General features: G+C 45.7%; 1 protein-coding gene across 1 annotated transcript; it reads left to right on the top strand.

Moving 5' to 3' along the window:
* Positions 1-8,476: 8,476 nt before the first annotated feature.
* Positions 8,477-9,415, top strand: LOC112547081 (olfactory receptor 52D1-like). Its single transcript, XM_025188600.2, has one exon. It carries the CDS (start codon positions 8,477-8,479, stop codon positions 9,413-9,415), a length of 939 nt encoding a protein of 312 aa, XP_025044385.2.
* The last annotated feature ends 7,597 nt before the right edge of the window (positions 9,416-17,012 follow it).

The following is a 17,012-nucleotide window of genomic DNA, read 5'->3' as shown; positions in this document are numbered from 1 at the left end:
TGTACTCCAGATGTGGCCTCACCAGAACTGAATAAAGGAGAATAATCACATCTCTGTGTCTGCTAGCAATGCTTCTCTTAATGCAACCTAATATGCCATTCTTGGCTACAAGGGCTCACTGTTGACTCATATCCAGCTTCTCATCCACTGTAACCCCCAGGTCCTTTTCTGCAGGACTGGTACTAAGCCAGTTGGTCCCCAGCCTGTAACAGTGCCTGGGATTCTTCTGTCGCAGGTGCAGGACTCTGCACTTGTCCTTACTGAATCTCATCAGATTTCTTGTGGCCCAATCCTCCAATTTGTCTAAGTGACTCTGGACCCTATCTCTGCCCTCCAGCATATCTACCTCTCCCCCTAGCTTAGTGTCTTCCGCAAACCCGCTGAGGATGCAATCCATCCCCTCATCCAGGTCATTAATAAAGATGATGAACAAAACCGGTCCTAGAACCGAACCTTGGGGCACTCTGCTAGAAACCAGCTGTGATCCCGACATTGAGCCATTGATCATTACCCGCCGGGCCTGATCTTTTAACCAGATTTCTATCCATCTTACTGTCCATTTTTCAATCCACATTCCCTTAACTTGCTGGTAATAATATTTTGGGAAACCATATCGAAAGCTTTGCTACAGTCAAGGCATATCACATCCACTGACTGTCCCATATCCATAGAGCCAGTTACCTCAACATAGAAGCTAATGAGATTGGTCAGGCACGATTTGCCCTTCATGAATCCATGCTGACTATTCCTGATCACTTTCCTCTCTTCCAAGTGCCTCAAAATGGATTCCTTAAGGATCCCCTCCATGATTTTTCCAAGGACTGAGGTAAGACTGACCAGCCTACAGTTCCGCGGACTGTCCTTCTTCCCTTTTTTAAATATGGGCACTACATTTGCCTTTTTCCAATCATCCGAGATCTCTCCCGATCTCCACGACCTTTCAGAGATAATGGCCAAAGGTCCTGCAATGACATTTGCCATTCCCTCAGTACCCTCAGACATGATCCTTAATTAACTGAAGGTGAAAGGCATAGAAACACCTTTATTGTGTGATTCCTTCTCTACTCCCAGGCTGTACACGACTGGAGTTCACTCACATGCCAGCCCAAATTTTACAAGGGAACAGACTGGGAGTTTCTCTAATCTGTTGCCCTGAGCCCTTTCAGTCGGATGGTATTTTTGTTAACTGTGCCCTACTGGGGTGATAACACAGTGGTAAAAGAATCAAACAGCTGATACAGGTGGTTCTCCTCTTCAGGCTACAGTTGCTCCTGTGTTTGCATTACACCTCATTTGAGCATGGGTGGGACTGAGCGTGAGGTCTTGTCACCCCTGGGTGCAGTCTGGACCATTTGGGAATTGCTGGGCCTTCTAACCTACAAGTTGGCTTGGCCGTTAATCAACATCATTTTGCTGTTGAATCAGCATCTCCAGGCCCCGTTATCAAGCAGCACAACAATTGGTGGAGCCACATATACCCAGGGCCTTACCTAAGCTACACAAGTGCAAACAACAGACATCAGTACATTTGCCAGCTCCCAACTCCCTAGCAAAGAGTAAACCCAACATGATACTGCCTAACACTGCTCAAGGTTTTATGCAAAGACGACTGCAGAGTAACACAATGACACCACAAACTGAAGAGACCAGGCATCAAAATGACAAATAAAATTCTATCTTGAGCAATGCAAAGCAATGTACATTAGAAAATATCATCTCAACTAATATATCAAAGGTTGGATCTAAATTAGACCTATACATTGAAGAAAGAGATCTTTATGGATAGTTCTCTGAAAACATCTTGTCACTGTGCAGCAACAAAGGAAAAACTGATAATTTCGAGAACCGTTAGGAAAAGGGTAACTAATGAGAGAGAAAAGTTCATATTGCCTGTATGAAAATACATGATATTCACACATCTTCAATAGTGCATGCAGATCTGAACATAAGAACATAAAAATGGCCATACTGGGTCAGACCAAAGAGCCATCCAGCCCAGTATCCTGTTTGCTGACAGTGACCAGCAACAGGTGCCTCAGAGAGGGTGGACTGAAGACAATGATCAAGTGATTTGTTGCCTGCCATTCCTCTCCAGCCTCAGATACACAGAGGCCAGGGACACCAGTTCTATCCCCTGGTTAATAGCCTTTTATGGAAATAACCTCCATGAAATTATCTAGCTTCTCTTTAAACTCTATTATAGTCCTAGTCTTCACAGCCTCCTCTGGCAAGGAGTTCCACAGGTTGACTACACGCTTTGTGAAGAAGAACTTTCTTGTATTAGTTTTAAACCTGCTACCCATTAACTTCATTTGGTGTCCTCTAGTTCTTCTATTATGGGAACAAATAAATAACTTTTCTTTATCTGCCCTTTCCACACACCTCATGATTTTATAAACCTCTATCATTTCCCCCTCAGTCTGGCCCCACATTTTAATAACTATACATTTAAATTGGAAATGGTACAAAGGAGGGGAACTGAAATGATGAGGTGTATGGAAGAGCTTCCAAATGAGGAGAAATTAATGGGAACGTCTACACTACCCCGCTAGTTCGAACTAGCGGGGTAATGTAGGCATACCGCAATTGCAAATGAAGCCCGGGATTTGAATTTCCCGGGCTTCATTTGCATAAGCGGGGTGCCGCCATTTTTAAATCCCCGCTCGTTCAAACCCCGTGCCGCGCGGCTACACGCGGCACGGACTAGGTAGTTCGGATTAGGCTTCCTAGTCCGAACTACCGTTACTCCTCGTGGAATGAGGAGTAACGGTAGTTCGAACTAGGAAGCCTAGTTCGAACTACCTAGTTCGTGCCGCGTGTAGCCGCGCGGCATGGTGTTCGAACGAGCGGGGATTTAAAAATGGCGGCGCCCCGCTTATGCAAATGAAGCCCGGGAAATTCAAATCCCAGGCTTCATTTGCAATTGCGGTATGCCTACATTACCCCGCTAGTTTGAACTAGCGGGGTAGTGTAGACATACCCAATAAGACTGGGACTTTACTGCTTTGGAAATAACGATTAAGGGGGAAGAAATAGAGATCTATAAAACCATTGCTGCTGTGGAGAAGGCAAATATGAGAATGATCATTAAACTTTCTGATAATATGAGAACATGAGAACATAAGATCAGCCATACTGGGTCAGACCAAAGGTCCATCCAGCCCAGTATTCTGTCTTCTGACAGTGGCCGATACCAGATACCCCAGAGGGATGGATTAAAACAGGTAATCCTCACGTGATCCCTCCCCTGTCCCCCACTTCCAGAGAAAACACAAGAACTTGAATGAAATGCATTGAGGGCAGGAGTAAAAAAAGGAAACAGAAGCTTTTCCATTGCATAACACATAGTGAACCTGAAATACTTCTGGCTGAGAACATTGTGAATACTAAGACTAACACTGCCATCTTTTCTCCATGATCTTCCTGAGTTCTCTTTCAATCTTGTTTGCCAAGATGGGCAGGGATGCTGCAAAACCATGCTCTGAAATCAGTTCTATATAAAAGACATCCATTTAATCTGGTACCTGGCATGGAAAAGAACAGAAGAAAATGGTATTGTCCACAGATTAAATGAATGGAGATTGCCTATCTCCTAAAACTGGAAGGGACCTTAGAAGGTTATCAAGTCCAGTCCCCTGCCTTCACAGGAGGACCAAATGCCATCCCTGATATATTTTTGCTTCAGATCCCTAGAGTGGTCACTGCAAGAATTGCACTCACAATTCTGGATTTAGCAAACCAACACTCAAACCACTGAGCTATCCCTCTACCCAGCACCTGTTATAAATTTCTGTTTCCTCACCAGAGGTGAGGTAGACCCAGCTCTTGGGACTGTGTCTCCGAACATCTTGGCTAATGGTCCTGGATAAACCTCTCCCCTAGGAATTAATTTAGATCTATTAGAGCCCCATTGCATTCGGGCTTTTATAAAATGCCCTGGCGGTTGGTTTCACAGGTTGATGGAGTGGTGTGCAGCACTTCCTCTTGTTTCTTTCAGACTATAGACCTCTTGATTTCCTTGTAAGGTCTCTGGTTCTTCGGCTATGTGAAGGAATAAACAGGACTTCTGTATTCCATTGTTTGAAACCATTCATGTGGTTCTTTCCCTTCTCTGTACTAGTTCCATTTCTGATCTCTCTCATTTCATATGAGGCAACGAGTCCTACACCCACTATCCATGTCGTGTGATTTAAATAGTGGTATTACTATATTTTCTGTCTTTTTCTCTTTCTCTTTCTTAATGTGATCATACTTTATAAGGAACTCTATACAGGCAGTCCCCGACTTACGCGGATCCGACTTATGTCGGATCCGCACTTATGAATGGGGCTTTCTCGCCCCGGAGCTCGCAGGAAGCGGGACCGCCCAGAGCACAGCGGTCCAGCCACCTTGACCTCCGGGGCGAGAAAAGCTGCTCCGGGTGCCCCTGGTCTGCTGGGGACCGTCTCCAGCAGACCAGGGACACCTGGAGCAAAGCCGGGGAGGCAGAGGGGTCCCGCGCCTCTGAGGCTTTGCTCTGGAAAAGCCTCAGAGGCGCAGGACTCCGCTGCCGCTGCGGCTTTGCTTCCGGTGTCCCTGGTCTCCTGGGGACTGTCTCCAGCAGACCAGGGAAACCCGGAGCAAAGCCGCAGCGGCGGTGGGGTCCCGCGCCTCTGAGGCTTTGCCAGAGCAAAGCGTCAGAGGCGCGGCACCCCGCCGCCGCTGCGGCTTTGCTCCCCGTGTCTCTGGTCTGCTGGGGGGGAGGGGGGCGCAGCTAATGCACCTCCCCCCAGCAGACCAGGCTTTTGTTGTGGACCCTGGGGTAGAGCAGCTGGGGTGCTGCCGGGTTGGTCCTACAGGAACCTACCTGGCAGCCCAGCTGTTCTGTCCCAGGCTCGAGATTCAGCCGCTGCTGAAACTGATCAGTGGCTGATTCCAGGATGCCGGGGGCAGAGCAGTTCTGCCTCCTGCTTCCTGTAGTCAGCCCCTGGTCAGTTTCATCAGCAGCGGCTGAATCTGGAGCCAGTTCCTACTTACATACAAATTCAACTTAAGAACAAACCTATAGTCCCTATCTTGTACGTAACCCGGGGACTGCCTGTAATACATTGAAATAGTGAGCCTGAAATGATGGGCTTGCTTTGAAGATGTGGGATAGCTATTTCAGGAGACTCTGATGTCCCAAAATACCAGCGCACTGTTGACGTATCGTAAGAGTTTATGAAGATGATTTCCTGATAGGCTATCAAGAGTGAAATGATGATAGTAAATTACTTCACTCCTGGGGGAGGCTCTCAAGCTGTAGAGCTCCAGGGACTAATTTCTGCTCACCCCACCCCTCACAGAGCTGAGGGAATTGTCTGTGAATCCAGACCGACCTACCTAGTAGCCAGCAGGGACTGAAGAGGGGAATCATAAATGTAACCGTTCAGCTTGCCGAGAGTCAGACAGGTGAGATTCACACATTAAGTCTTTTATCTCTGCCTTAAGGTTGCAGGAAGGAGATTTGCTCTCTCTGCTCAGCTGAATTCTGGTGAGTTGCCGCTTTCTGCATTAACTCTTAGTCCTAAGCTCTGAGGAAGGATGTCAGGGTGCAAGTCTAGAGTCATCTGGGCAAGAATTCACCAGGAGGGTGACTTGAAGTGCTTACTATTGTCAGAAATACCCAGGGATTTATCCGGCAAAATTGGATCTACACATTTATTTGTCATTAAATCATTTCCTTTTTACTTACTCTGTCCTTCCCTTTGTCTCAGTAGCTTCCTTTTTTGCGCAGTATTTTTTTTTTTTTGGTTTGGCGAAGTTTTTGAGTTCAGGAATTTCACAGCACTGTTAGAGCCTGTCTACACAGCAGGGCTAAACTCAAAATAAGCTACACAGCTTGAGGTACACAAATTGTGTTGCTTCAGTGGAAATCGCTTATTTCAACTTTTGGTGCTGTCTACCCACGAGTTATTTTGAAATGGAGCACTCTTTCCCCGACTTCCCTTAATCCTTGTGCAATGAGGATTACAGGAGTTGGGGTAAGAAGCCCGTGATTTCAAGTTTATTTTGAAATAAAGGTATTGCTGCATACACACGCACTACATTATTTCAGAATAACTGACGCTATTCCGAAATAATGCTGCTGTGTAGACATAACCTCAGAAAGTGCAGCCAAAGCCACTGCGTCAAGTATCTCTTTTACCAAAGGTTTCACCATGAAAATTGGTCAGACCGTGGGCACAATCTGCTCTCACATTCTTCCTTTAGTGCAGGGCTACTCAATACATGGCTGATTTGTTTGCATCCCGCGGTGCAGTTTGGACTTACTTTGGTCTCAACATGCATTCCACCGGTGGGAGCCAAAACAAAAAAGCAGTCAACAGAAAGGTCTTCTGTTGATCTGCGTATTAGTAGTTACATTCCTGGACTGTCATTGCTCATTAAAAGTGCTGTCATATTGATGGAAATCAGGGGAATGTTGCATTTTATTAATTTCAGCAGAACTGACTTAAATGTGTTGTGTTGTCTTGCCTTCATCTTTGTATCCATGCCTGTCAGTGTGAAAGAAGCTATTTGCATATAGATTTGCATGGGTATGCAACCACATTTAAGTTGTGGCCCTCGGCATGTGCTGTGGGTATCATTCTGGCCCCGGGGCTTCCAAAGTTGAGAAGCCCTGATCTAGACGGTGCTTGGTCCTGTCATGAGGGCAGGGGACTGTACTTGATGGCCTTTTTGAGGTCCTTTCCAGTTCTCGTATCCTATGAGGCGAGGCTTAAAGGCTCTCTTTCATGATGAGTGTCCCAGGTGCAACAGAAGATGTCAGAGTCCCTGCAATAGATGGATGTGGAGTAACTCGCCCATTCTGCGTGTGTCACCCTACTGCCTAACACACAGGCTATGTCTAGACTGCAGGCTTCTTTCGAAAGATGCTCTTTCGAAAGCATCTTTCGAAAGAGCCTCTTTCGAAAGATCGCGTCTAGACAGCAGGCGGATCTTTCGATAGAGGAAATCCGCTTTTTCGAAAGAGAGCACCCAGCAAGTCTGGATGCTCTCTTTTGAAGACGGCCTCTTTACATTGAAGAACGCCTTCCTTCGAAAGAGGAACTTTCTAAGGAAGGCGTTCTTCCTCGTGAAATGAGGTTTACCGCCATCGAAAGAAAAGCCGCGTTCTTTCGAAATAATTTCGAAAGAACACGGCTTGAGTCTGGATGCAGGGGAAGTTCTTTCGAAAAAAGGGTACTTTTTTCTAAAGAACCCCTGAGTGTGGACACGGCCACAGAGATTGGCTTTCCCCTAGAATATTGCTGGTGTAAGGGCTTTCTGAGGTGTTTATTTAGCTGTAACCATCTTAACGGAACAGTCTCACTGTCCATGTAAATGTTCAATCCCTTCCTGATTCTAGCTTTGTTGACGCCTCAAATCCATCTCAACCAGTCAGTATGTAAGAGCCTTTTATAAGACCCCCTCATATTCATTTCCTTTGGATCACCCCCTTTGCCTTTGCCTGACGCCAGAGGTGACAATGGGGAGGGGTGCAAAGGAAAAAGGACACGGGTCTAGGAGCTGGAGCTAGGTGGGAAGAGGTTGGTCCCTTCTTCCAGCCATGATCCCGGTATTGCTCCGTGTGGCTGATGTCCTCTCCTGCCTTAGGCAGCCTCCAGCCATGCTGCTGGGAGCCTGGGATGCTGCCTGGCGCTATGCAGGGGCTGCTCTCTCTCCCCGGTATCTAAGTGCTGCACTGGCAGCATCCCAGACAGACAGCGTGGCTGGTGGTGCATTTGTGGATCTGCATGCCATGGGGCCCGGAGACGGGACAGTAGGAAGACCCCCGCATGGCAACCTTAGATGGAGAGAAGATGGAGATTGTGTGAGATTCCCAGAGTGAGAGTGGGACATGTCAATTCGGGGAATCACATGCTAGTTCTCTGTCCCTCCGCAATGCTCCCCCCTCCATGAATCCCTCCAGTTCTGCATTCTTCCGTGGGAGGGGGACCACAGAGAGGAGTCCACGGGAGGGGGGAACACGGACTGACTGAGGTCATGGCATTGCTTTTTCTGTAGGATTCCCCAACCTACTCCTCTTGCCACTCAGGTTCTGTCCATGCTTTCATTGAGGGCAGGGTATCTCAGAGGTGAGCCGTGATGCCCTGGTCCCTGCCCTGACTCCAGAGAGCTAAATTAGAAACTTGTTAGGTGTTTGAAGAGCTCAAGCTTTTCTCTCCAACCAGTAAACACATTGCAGTTACAGACATCACATTCATGGGCCACCAGGCTGCCCATTCGCCAGGCTTGGTTAGAACCCAGTGAAAACGTGTCTGGATTTTACCATGACCTAAACAATCTAGCTGCATCTTTAGATGATGCCACCTCACTGCTCACTCCCCGTTTTAGACTGGTAATAATTATAAATATTTACCGTGGTATTTTTAATGGCAATGTTCTATAATAAATTCTTTGCTTCTCTTTCTGCACAGGCATTTCTGAGCCACGCTGAGGCATTCACAATTTCATGGCGGCTTTCAACCTCACCCCCACTGAACCATTCACATTCATGCTAATGGGCATCCCTGGCCTGGAAGCTGCTCACGTCTGGATTTCCATCCCAATATTCCTATCCTACATGATTGGCCTCTTGGGAAACTGCACGCTTCTCGTTGTGGTAGGCAAAGAGCAGACCCTGCACAAGCCAATGTACCTGCTGCTCTGCATGCTGGCGCTTGTAGAAATGGGAGCATCTACCTGTGTTGTTCCAAAAGCCATGTGGGTATTTTGGTTCAATTTGAGAGACATTGTAAAGGGGGGCTGCTTCTCCCAGACGTTCTTCTTTCACACGGCTTCTGTGATGCACTCGGCCGTTCTCGTGGCAATGGCCTTCGATCGCTATGTTGCCATATGTAACCCTCTCAGATACACCACCATCCTCAGCAATACATGGATAGCTAAGCTCGGGCTAGTGGGTTTGACAAGAGCTGTTCTCTTCATTCTGCCCATGCCCTTGCTCCTGAACAGACTGCCATTCTGTGGCAACCGAATTATCCCCAGTACTTATTGTGACCACATGTCTGTGGCAAAGATCTCCTGTGGGGACATCACAGTCAATAGGATGTATGGCCTGGTGATAACATTTCTCGTCTATGGGTTTGACCTAATGCTCATTGCTCTGTCCTACAGTCTGATCATCAGGGCCGTCTTCATACTTTCCTCCAGAGAAGCCCACCAGAAAGCCCTCAATACCTGCACAGCCCATGTCTCTGTGATGCTCATGTCTTACCTTCCTGGCTTCGTCTCCGCTGTGACACATCGATTCGGTGAGGGTATCGCTCTGCACGTTCACGTCGTCTTGGCCAACCTCTACTTCCTCGTTCCCCCCATGCTCAACCCTATTGTATATGGGGTCAAAAACAAAGAACTCCGTGACAAAGTGGGCAAATACAGCGGTAGAAGGTGATTGTATTGGACCACTGACTTTAAACATGTGTACCGAGAGGGGGAAGGGCTAGGAACTCGTTAAATAAGGGTTGCTTGTTCCAAATGGGCTGACCTCAGAATGATGGTCGTTGAGAGCCTGAGGAGTTCCTCACACCTAACAACACTCCATCACCAAGCAGTTGTAGATTCCCTTTCTCTATCACCTGTGCTCTTTCAGTCTCCTCACTTCCCACACTTTGTCCCTAGGCCTTTCCATGATTTCTGAATCACCGGAACGTAGTGTGGGTTGCTGATGTAAAGTGCATTTCCATAAGACTCTGTGTGAACAATGTGTTTGAGCAGTGTGCCTGTCAGAGAGCTTCACCAGCTCCAGTTGGTCAAAATGGAGGTCAAATGGCATGATCCTTAATTAACTGAAGGTGAAAGGCATAGAAATAACTTTGTGCTCCCAGGATTCTGGCATCAAAAGAGTTTACATTTGTCATACTCAAAGTGGAGGAATATCTGTCAGCTCAAACTCTTCCACAGAAAAAGGTCGTATTATCCTGAACTCGCACTAAGACCATGGGATTTCTCCAATTATTGTGTGATTCCTTCTCCACTCCCAGGCCGTACACTTCCTAGAGTTCACTCACACGGCAGCCTACATTCTATTTTGGACCTCCCTTCAGGAAGTTGAAGGCTGCTGTCATATCTCTGCTCACTCTTCTCTTCTGCAGACTAAATAGATCCAACTCCCTCAGCCTCTCCTCGTAGGTCATATGCTCCAGGCCCCTAATGATTTTGGTCGCCCTCCACTGGACCCTCTCCAATGTGTCCACATCCTTTTTGTAGTGGGGGGGAGGGCAGAACTGGACACAATACTCCAGATGTGGCCTCACCAGAGCCGAATAAAGGGGAATAATCACATCTCTGGATCTGCTGGCAATGCTCCTCTTAATGCAACCTAATATGCCATTAGCCTTCTTGACTACAAGGACACACTGTTGACTCATATCCAGCTTCTCATCCACTGTAACCCCCAGGTCCTTCTCTGGAGAACTGCTACTTAGCCAGTCGGTCCCCAGCCTGTAGCAATGTTTGGGATTCTTCCGTCCCAAGTGCATGACTCTGCACTTGTCCTTGTTGATCCTCATCAGATTTCTTGTGGCCCAATCCTCCAATTTGTCTAAGTTATTCTGGACTCTATTCCTGCCCTCCAGCGTATCTACCTCTCCCCCTAGCTTAGTGTCATCCACTAACTTGCTGCAGATGCTATCTATCCCCTTATCCAGTTCATTAAAAAGAGGTTGAATAAAACCAGTCCTAGAACTGAACCTTGGGGCACTCTGCTAGAAACCGACGGCCATCCTGACATCGAACCGTTGATCACTTCCCGCTGGGCCCAATCTTCTATTGAGCTTTCTATCCATCTTACCATCCATTTGTCCAATCCACATTCCCTTAAATTGCTAGTAAGAATATTGTGGGAGACCGTATCAAAAGCCTTGCTAAAGTCAAGATAAATGTCATCCACTGACTTTCCCATGTCCACAGAGCCAGCTACCTCATCATACAAGGTAATCAGGTTGGTCAGGCACAACTTGCCCTTTGTGAATCCATGCTGACTATTCCTGATCACTTTCCTCTGTGACATACCACCATACTGCACCAACACTCGGACTTTGGCACTCTCCTATTACTGTGAGATTCTTTCACTGCTCCCAGTCCCAACATGCCCTGGAATTCATCTTGCCCAGCATTCCACGGCATTTGAGCAGGGGCAGGTCTCACTGTGAGGTGTTTTCCCCCCTGGGTACATTTTTGGGAACTGCGCAGCCTTCTAGCCAACAAAGTTGGGCTGGCTGTTAATCAACATCCTTTTGCCAGTGAGTCAGCATTTCCAGCCCCCATTACCACCCAGCACAACTGGTCACCCCACACACACCAAAGGCCTTCCTAAGCTACACAAGTGCAAAAAACAGACATGAGTACATTTGCCTGCTCCTGCCTTCCTAGAGAAGTGTAAACCCAACATGACACTGTCTTACACTTCTCAGGGCCCTGTGCGAAGAAGACTGCAAAGAGTCACAAAATTACATCACAAAACGGAGCAAGACTGAGAGACCAGGCAACAAAATGAGAAATAAAATTCTATCCTGAGCAATGTAACTTGATGTATATAAGACAACATAATCTCAACTAATGTATAAATGTTGGGTCTAAGTTAGCCAGTACAAAGAAGGGGAACAGAAATGATGAGGGATATGGAAGAGCTTCCGAATGAGGAGAAATGAATAAGGCTGGGACTTTACTGCTTTGGAACGGTACAATCAAGGGGGATAAAATAGAGGCCTATAAAACCATCCCTGTTGCAGAGAAGGCAAATGTTAGCATACTCATTACTTTTTCTGATAACATAAGAACTTGAATGAAATGCATTGGCAGCAGGAGTAAAAAAAGGAAAAGGAAACATTTCCATTCCATATCACATAGCAAACCTGAGATACTTCTTGCTGAGAATGTTGTGGATGCTAAGACTATCACTGCCATCTCTTCATTTATTAATGGAGATCAGGTCATTGAGTCCAGTCCCCTGCCTTCACAGCAGGACCATGTACCATCCCAGACAAATTTTTGCCCCAAATGGCCTCCATAAGAATTGAACTCACAACCCTAGGTTTAGCAGGCCAATGCTCAAACCACAGAGCTATCACTGCTGCCTAAGCTGCTCATCTCTCCTCTGTGATCTTCTTTATTTCTTATTCAATTTTGTTAGCCAAGATGGGCAGGGGATGATGCAAGACCATGCTCTGAAGTCAGGTCCATGTAAAAGACATCCATCTAATCTGGTACCTGGCATGGGAAGAACAGAACAGCAGTATTGTCGACAGATTCATAACCTGTTGTAAATCTGTTTCCTAGCCAGATGCTAAGTAGACCCAGAATTTGGGGCTTTACCTCTGAACATTTTGGCTAACAGTGTTTGATACACCTCACCTCCATGAATTAATCTAGATCTTTTAGAGCCCCATTGCATTCAGGTTTTCGTAAAATGCCCCGGAAACAGGTTTCACGGGTTGATGGAGTTGTGTGCAGTACTTCCTGTGCTTTCTTTCACACTGGAGGCCTCTTGATTTTCTTGGGAAGTCTCTGGTTCTTCAGTTTTGTGAAGAAATAAACAAGACTTCTGTATTCTATTGTCTGAAACTGTTTGTGTGATTGTTTCCATTCTCTGTACCAGTTCCATTTCTGATATCTCTCTTTTCATAAGAGGCAACCAGACCTACACCCACTATCCTCGTTGTGTGATTTAAATAGTGGCATTTCTATATTTTCTGTCATCTTATCTATGCCTTTCTTAATGTGATCATACTTTCTAAGGCACTTTACTTCATCTTCATAAAGTCTTAGGGTACTCATACACTGCAATGCTATTTTGGCATACCAGTGTCTCCCAAAATAGCTATCCCACATCTTCAAAGCAAGCCCGTTATTTTGGGCTTGCTATTCCAATGTCCCTGTAAACCTCATTCCATGAGGAGTAAGGGACGTTTTGTAATAGTGCCTTATTTCGAAAAGTGGTGCTCTGTCGACAGCGCTAAATGACAAAATAAGCTATTTCGAAATATCATCAAATTACGATACACAACTTGCATAGTTCAAATTGTGTAACTTATTTCCAGTGACGGTGCAGTGTAGACGCACCCTTTAGTGGCACTGTTTGCCATATTCTTCATATTGGCATGATCATGAAATCGTTATAACATAAATTATTCAGTTTGCACAAGATATGCCTTGTTAAGTGTTATTGGAACAACAGGGCATGTTGAAAAGGATCTTGTCATTTGACCTGCACAGCAAGACCATGACTTTTCAGAGGCCAATGGAATTCATGGTACAACTGTATGGGCCGCATCCAGCAATACACTGCTACAATCAACTGAACTGATTTTAGGTCCCGAATGATATGGAAACTTCCCCACCCGTAGTGCTGATGGAAGGGCAGTGCCCACAAAAAAAGAAAGCCAGGCTGAACATTGGTAAGGTCTAATTTACCTTCAAAGTCTAAGCTCCTGTTAGCATCAATTTTTTTCACTCCAGGGGGAAGTTTTGAAGCTGTAGGTCTCCAGGGTCTAATTTCTGCTCATCCCACCACTCACAGAGCTAAGGGAATTGTAGCCAGACCTACCTGGTAGCCAGGAGGGACTGAACAGGGGAATCATAAAGGTGATTGTTCAGCTCGCCAAATGTCAGATGTGAGATTCACATGCTGAGTCTTTTATCTCTGCCTTGAGGTTGCAAGAAGGAAATTTGCCCTCTCTCCTCAGCTGAATTCTGGCGAGTTGCCGCTTTCTGCATTAACTCTTAGACCTAAGCTTTGAGGAAGGATTTCAGGGTGCAAGTCTAGAGTCATCTGGGCCGGAGGGTGACTTGAAGTGCTTACTATTGTCAGAAACACCCAGGGATTTACCTGGCAAAATTGGATCTACACATTTATTTGTCATTAAATCATTTCCTTCTTACTTACTGTGTCCTTCCCTTTGTCTCAGTAGCTTCCTTTTTTGCGCAGTATTTTTTTTTTTTTTTGGTTTGGCGAAGTTTTCAAATTCAGGGATTTCACAGCACTGTTAGGTCCTGTCTACACAGCAGGGCTAAACTCAAAATCAGCTGCACAGCTTGAGCTACACAAATTTGCGTCGCTTCAGTGGAAATATCTTATTTCGACTTTTGGCGCTGTCTGACCACCAGTTATTTTGAAATGGAGCACTCTTTCCCCGAGTTCCCTTACTCCTTGTGCAATGAGGATTACAGGAGTTGGGGTAAGAAGCCCGTGATTTCAAGTTTATTTTGAAATAAAGGTATTGCTGCATACACACGCACTACATTATTTCAGAATAACTGACGCTATTCTGAAATAATGCTGCTGTGTAGACATAACCTCAGAAAGTGCAGCCAAAGCCACTGCATCAAGTATCTCTGTTACCTGAGGCTTCCCATGAAAATTGGTCAGGCAGTGGGCACAATCTGCTCTCACATTCTTCCTTTAGTGCAGGGCTACTCAATACACTGCTCGTGAGCCACTTCTGGCCTGTGATCTGTTTGTTTGTTGCCCACGGTGCAGTTTGGGCCTATGCTGGCTCAACACGCAGCCCATGGGTGGGAGCCAAAACAAAAAAGTAGTCAATAGAATGGTCTTCTGTTGATACGTGTTTTAGTAGTTATATTCCTGGACTCTCATTGCTCATTAAAAGTGCCCTCATAGGAGTAGAAATCGGGTGAATATTGCATTTTAATAATATCAGCACAATTGATTTAAATGGGGCCTGCATGGCCTTAATCTTTATATTCATACTGTAGCCTATCAAGTTACTTTCCTATCATGTTAATTATATGTTTGTGTTAATTTAGATTAATTCGGTAATAGTTAAAAACTCTAATGCTAGAAATCTTCTACAAGGTGCGCTCAGCATTCCCTTAGGCCCTTTGTGTTAGGTTGACTGATGTCTAGGTTCAGGTATAATAGACTAGGCCTTATGTCTGCCCAAGTCTGTGAAGGCCACTGATACTAAGACAGCGACACTCAAGTCCTTGGGGGAGGGCTTTTCCATTAGCCCACCTGGGTACAGCACAGCCCAGCCCTAGGCTGCCTGGTGAGTCGGGTTCCCCTGCGGTGCAGTGGCTCCTGCTTTAGAGTATAACAAGATGGTCCAGCCTCTGAATGCACTTTCCAGTGAGTGCCATGTCTGCATTACAATCAACTAAAGGACAGGCTTGCACTTGAATGAGAGAACAGACATAAGCTCACAGTCCAGGTCAAGTAATATGGGATTATATTTTATTTTTTCTCCATGCTGCAACAGGCCGTTTGCAAGTTCAGCAGGAGCTGAGGTTTGCAGACTTCCCTTGTTGGGACCCCGTCTTGCCCAGATACTGGTCATAACGTATTAATGCTTTCCCAGGCCTGAAAAAGGGGAACTTAGGTCTGGACCTCTCACCCACACAGGATGGCGGGAACAATGCCCTCAGACTCAGCAGAAGTATTATTAAATATAAGTCCCAAATAATTGGTTCAGGCTGAATTGAACATCAGGACATAGGTTGCGATAGATAACCACAAAGGCCCATGGCCAATTGATGTCTATGATAATAAGTTAAGAGCAATGATATATTGACTAATAGGAAAAGAACATTTCAGCATTAGAAACACCCCCTATTGAATATGCATAAAACATGTTATTGTCAGCGTCACTTGGTATAAAAGTGGAACCCCAGCCCACGGTTAATAGGGAGGTGAGGATGGAGTCCTTGGAAGGGCCAGAATGATGGCGCCTGGTGATGATGGGGAAGGTGAAGGTAATGAGGAAGATGATGGGCTAACACCTAAGATTGTTCTAGAAGGAATGATGTCAGTATTTGGTAAGGAAATATGAATGTACATTCCCTGCCTTATGAAATGGAAGAGTTTGAGACTGTACTAACCTTACTAATAAACTGTAAATATTGAAAATATGCAAGAGTTTCTATATTGTGAGTGTTGCAACCATGCACAACAGGGTTCCCAATCATAGTATAATTGAATACTAAGCCTGTTCCTGGGACAGAGAACCTGTTAATCCTAAAGGTGGGTAATTAAAATTTAATATAAGCTTAGGTCAGGCTACAAAACCTGTCAGTGTGAAAGAGTTTTTGAGCACAGGAAGAGAACAGTGTTGTCCTTGTTGGGATTCTAATCTGCCCTGTCAGCCAGACAAGATAAGTGGACTTGGGCTAGTAGTGGACCACAAGCTAAATATGACTCTAAAATGTGACAATGTTGCCAAAAAAAAAAGCAAAAGTCATGCTGAGAGGCATTAACAAGTGTGTGGTAAGCAACAAGTCAGAAATAATTCTTCTCATCTACTGTGCCCTGATTAGGCATCAACTAGAAGATCAGGTCTAGTTCTGGGCACCACATTTCAGGAAAAATTGGACAGACAGGAGAAGTTCAAGGGCAGAGCAATAAAAATGATGAAAGGTCTAGAAAATCTGACAGATGAGGGAAGACTGAAAGAACTGGGCTTGTTTAGTTCGGAAAAGGGAAGACAGAGGGGATATGTCTACACTACCCCTCTAGTTCGAACTAGGGGGGGTAATGTAGTCATACGGAGTTGCAAAAGAAGCCCGGGATTTGAATTTCCAGGGCTTCATTTGCATAAAGCCGGCTGGCGCCATTTTTAAATGCCAGCTAGTTCGGATCCCGTGCCGCGCGGCTACACACGGCACGGACTAGCTAGTTCGGATTAGGCTTCCTAATCCGAACTAGCTGTACACCTCGTTCCATGAGGGGGGCATGACAGCAGCTTTCAAGTATCTAAAAGGGTGTTATATGGTGAAGGAAGACAAATATTTTCTTTAACCTCTGATGAATGTACAGGAAGCAATGGGCTTAAACTGCAGTAAGGGAGGTTTAGGTTGGACATTAGGAAAAACTTCCTAACTGTCAGGGTGGTTAAATACTGGAAAAAATTTCCTAGAGTGGTTGTGGAATCTCCATCATTAGAGACATTTAAGAGTAGATTAGATAAAAATCTGTCATGAATGATCTAGATGGTGCTTAGTCCTGCCACGAGGGCTGGGTTCTAGAGTTGATGACC

Source organism: Pelodiscus sinensis, chromosome 1 (genome assembly GCF_049634645.1).
Source record: "Pelodiscus sinensis isolate JC-2024 chromosome 1, ASM4963464v1, whole genome shotgun sequence".
Classification (NCBI taxonomy): domain Eukaryota; kingdom Metazoa; phylum Chordata; order Testudines; family Trionychidae; genus Pelodiscus; species Pelodiscus sinensis.
Note: the sequence above shows the minus strand (reverse complement) of the source record. Positions and strands in the feature narration are given on the sequence as shown.

Excerpts from the sequence above, each read along its gene's own strand:
- LOC112547081 (XM_025188600.2), top strand. The coding sequence starts at position 8,477 with ATGGCGGCTTTCAACCTCACCCCCACTGAACCATTCACATTCATGCTA.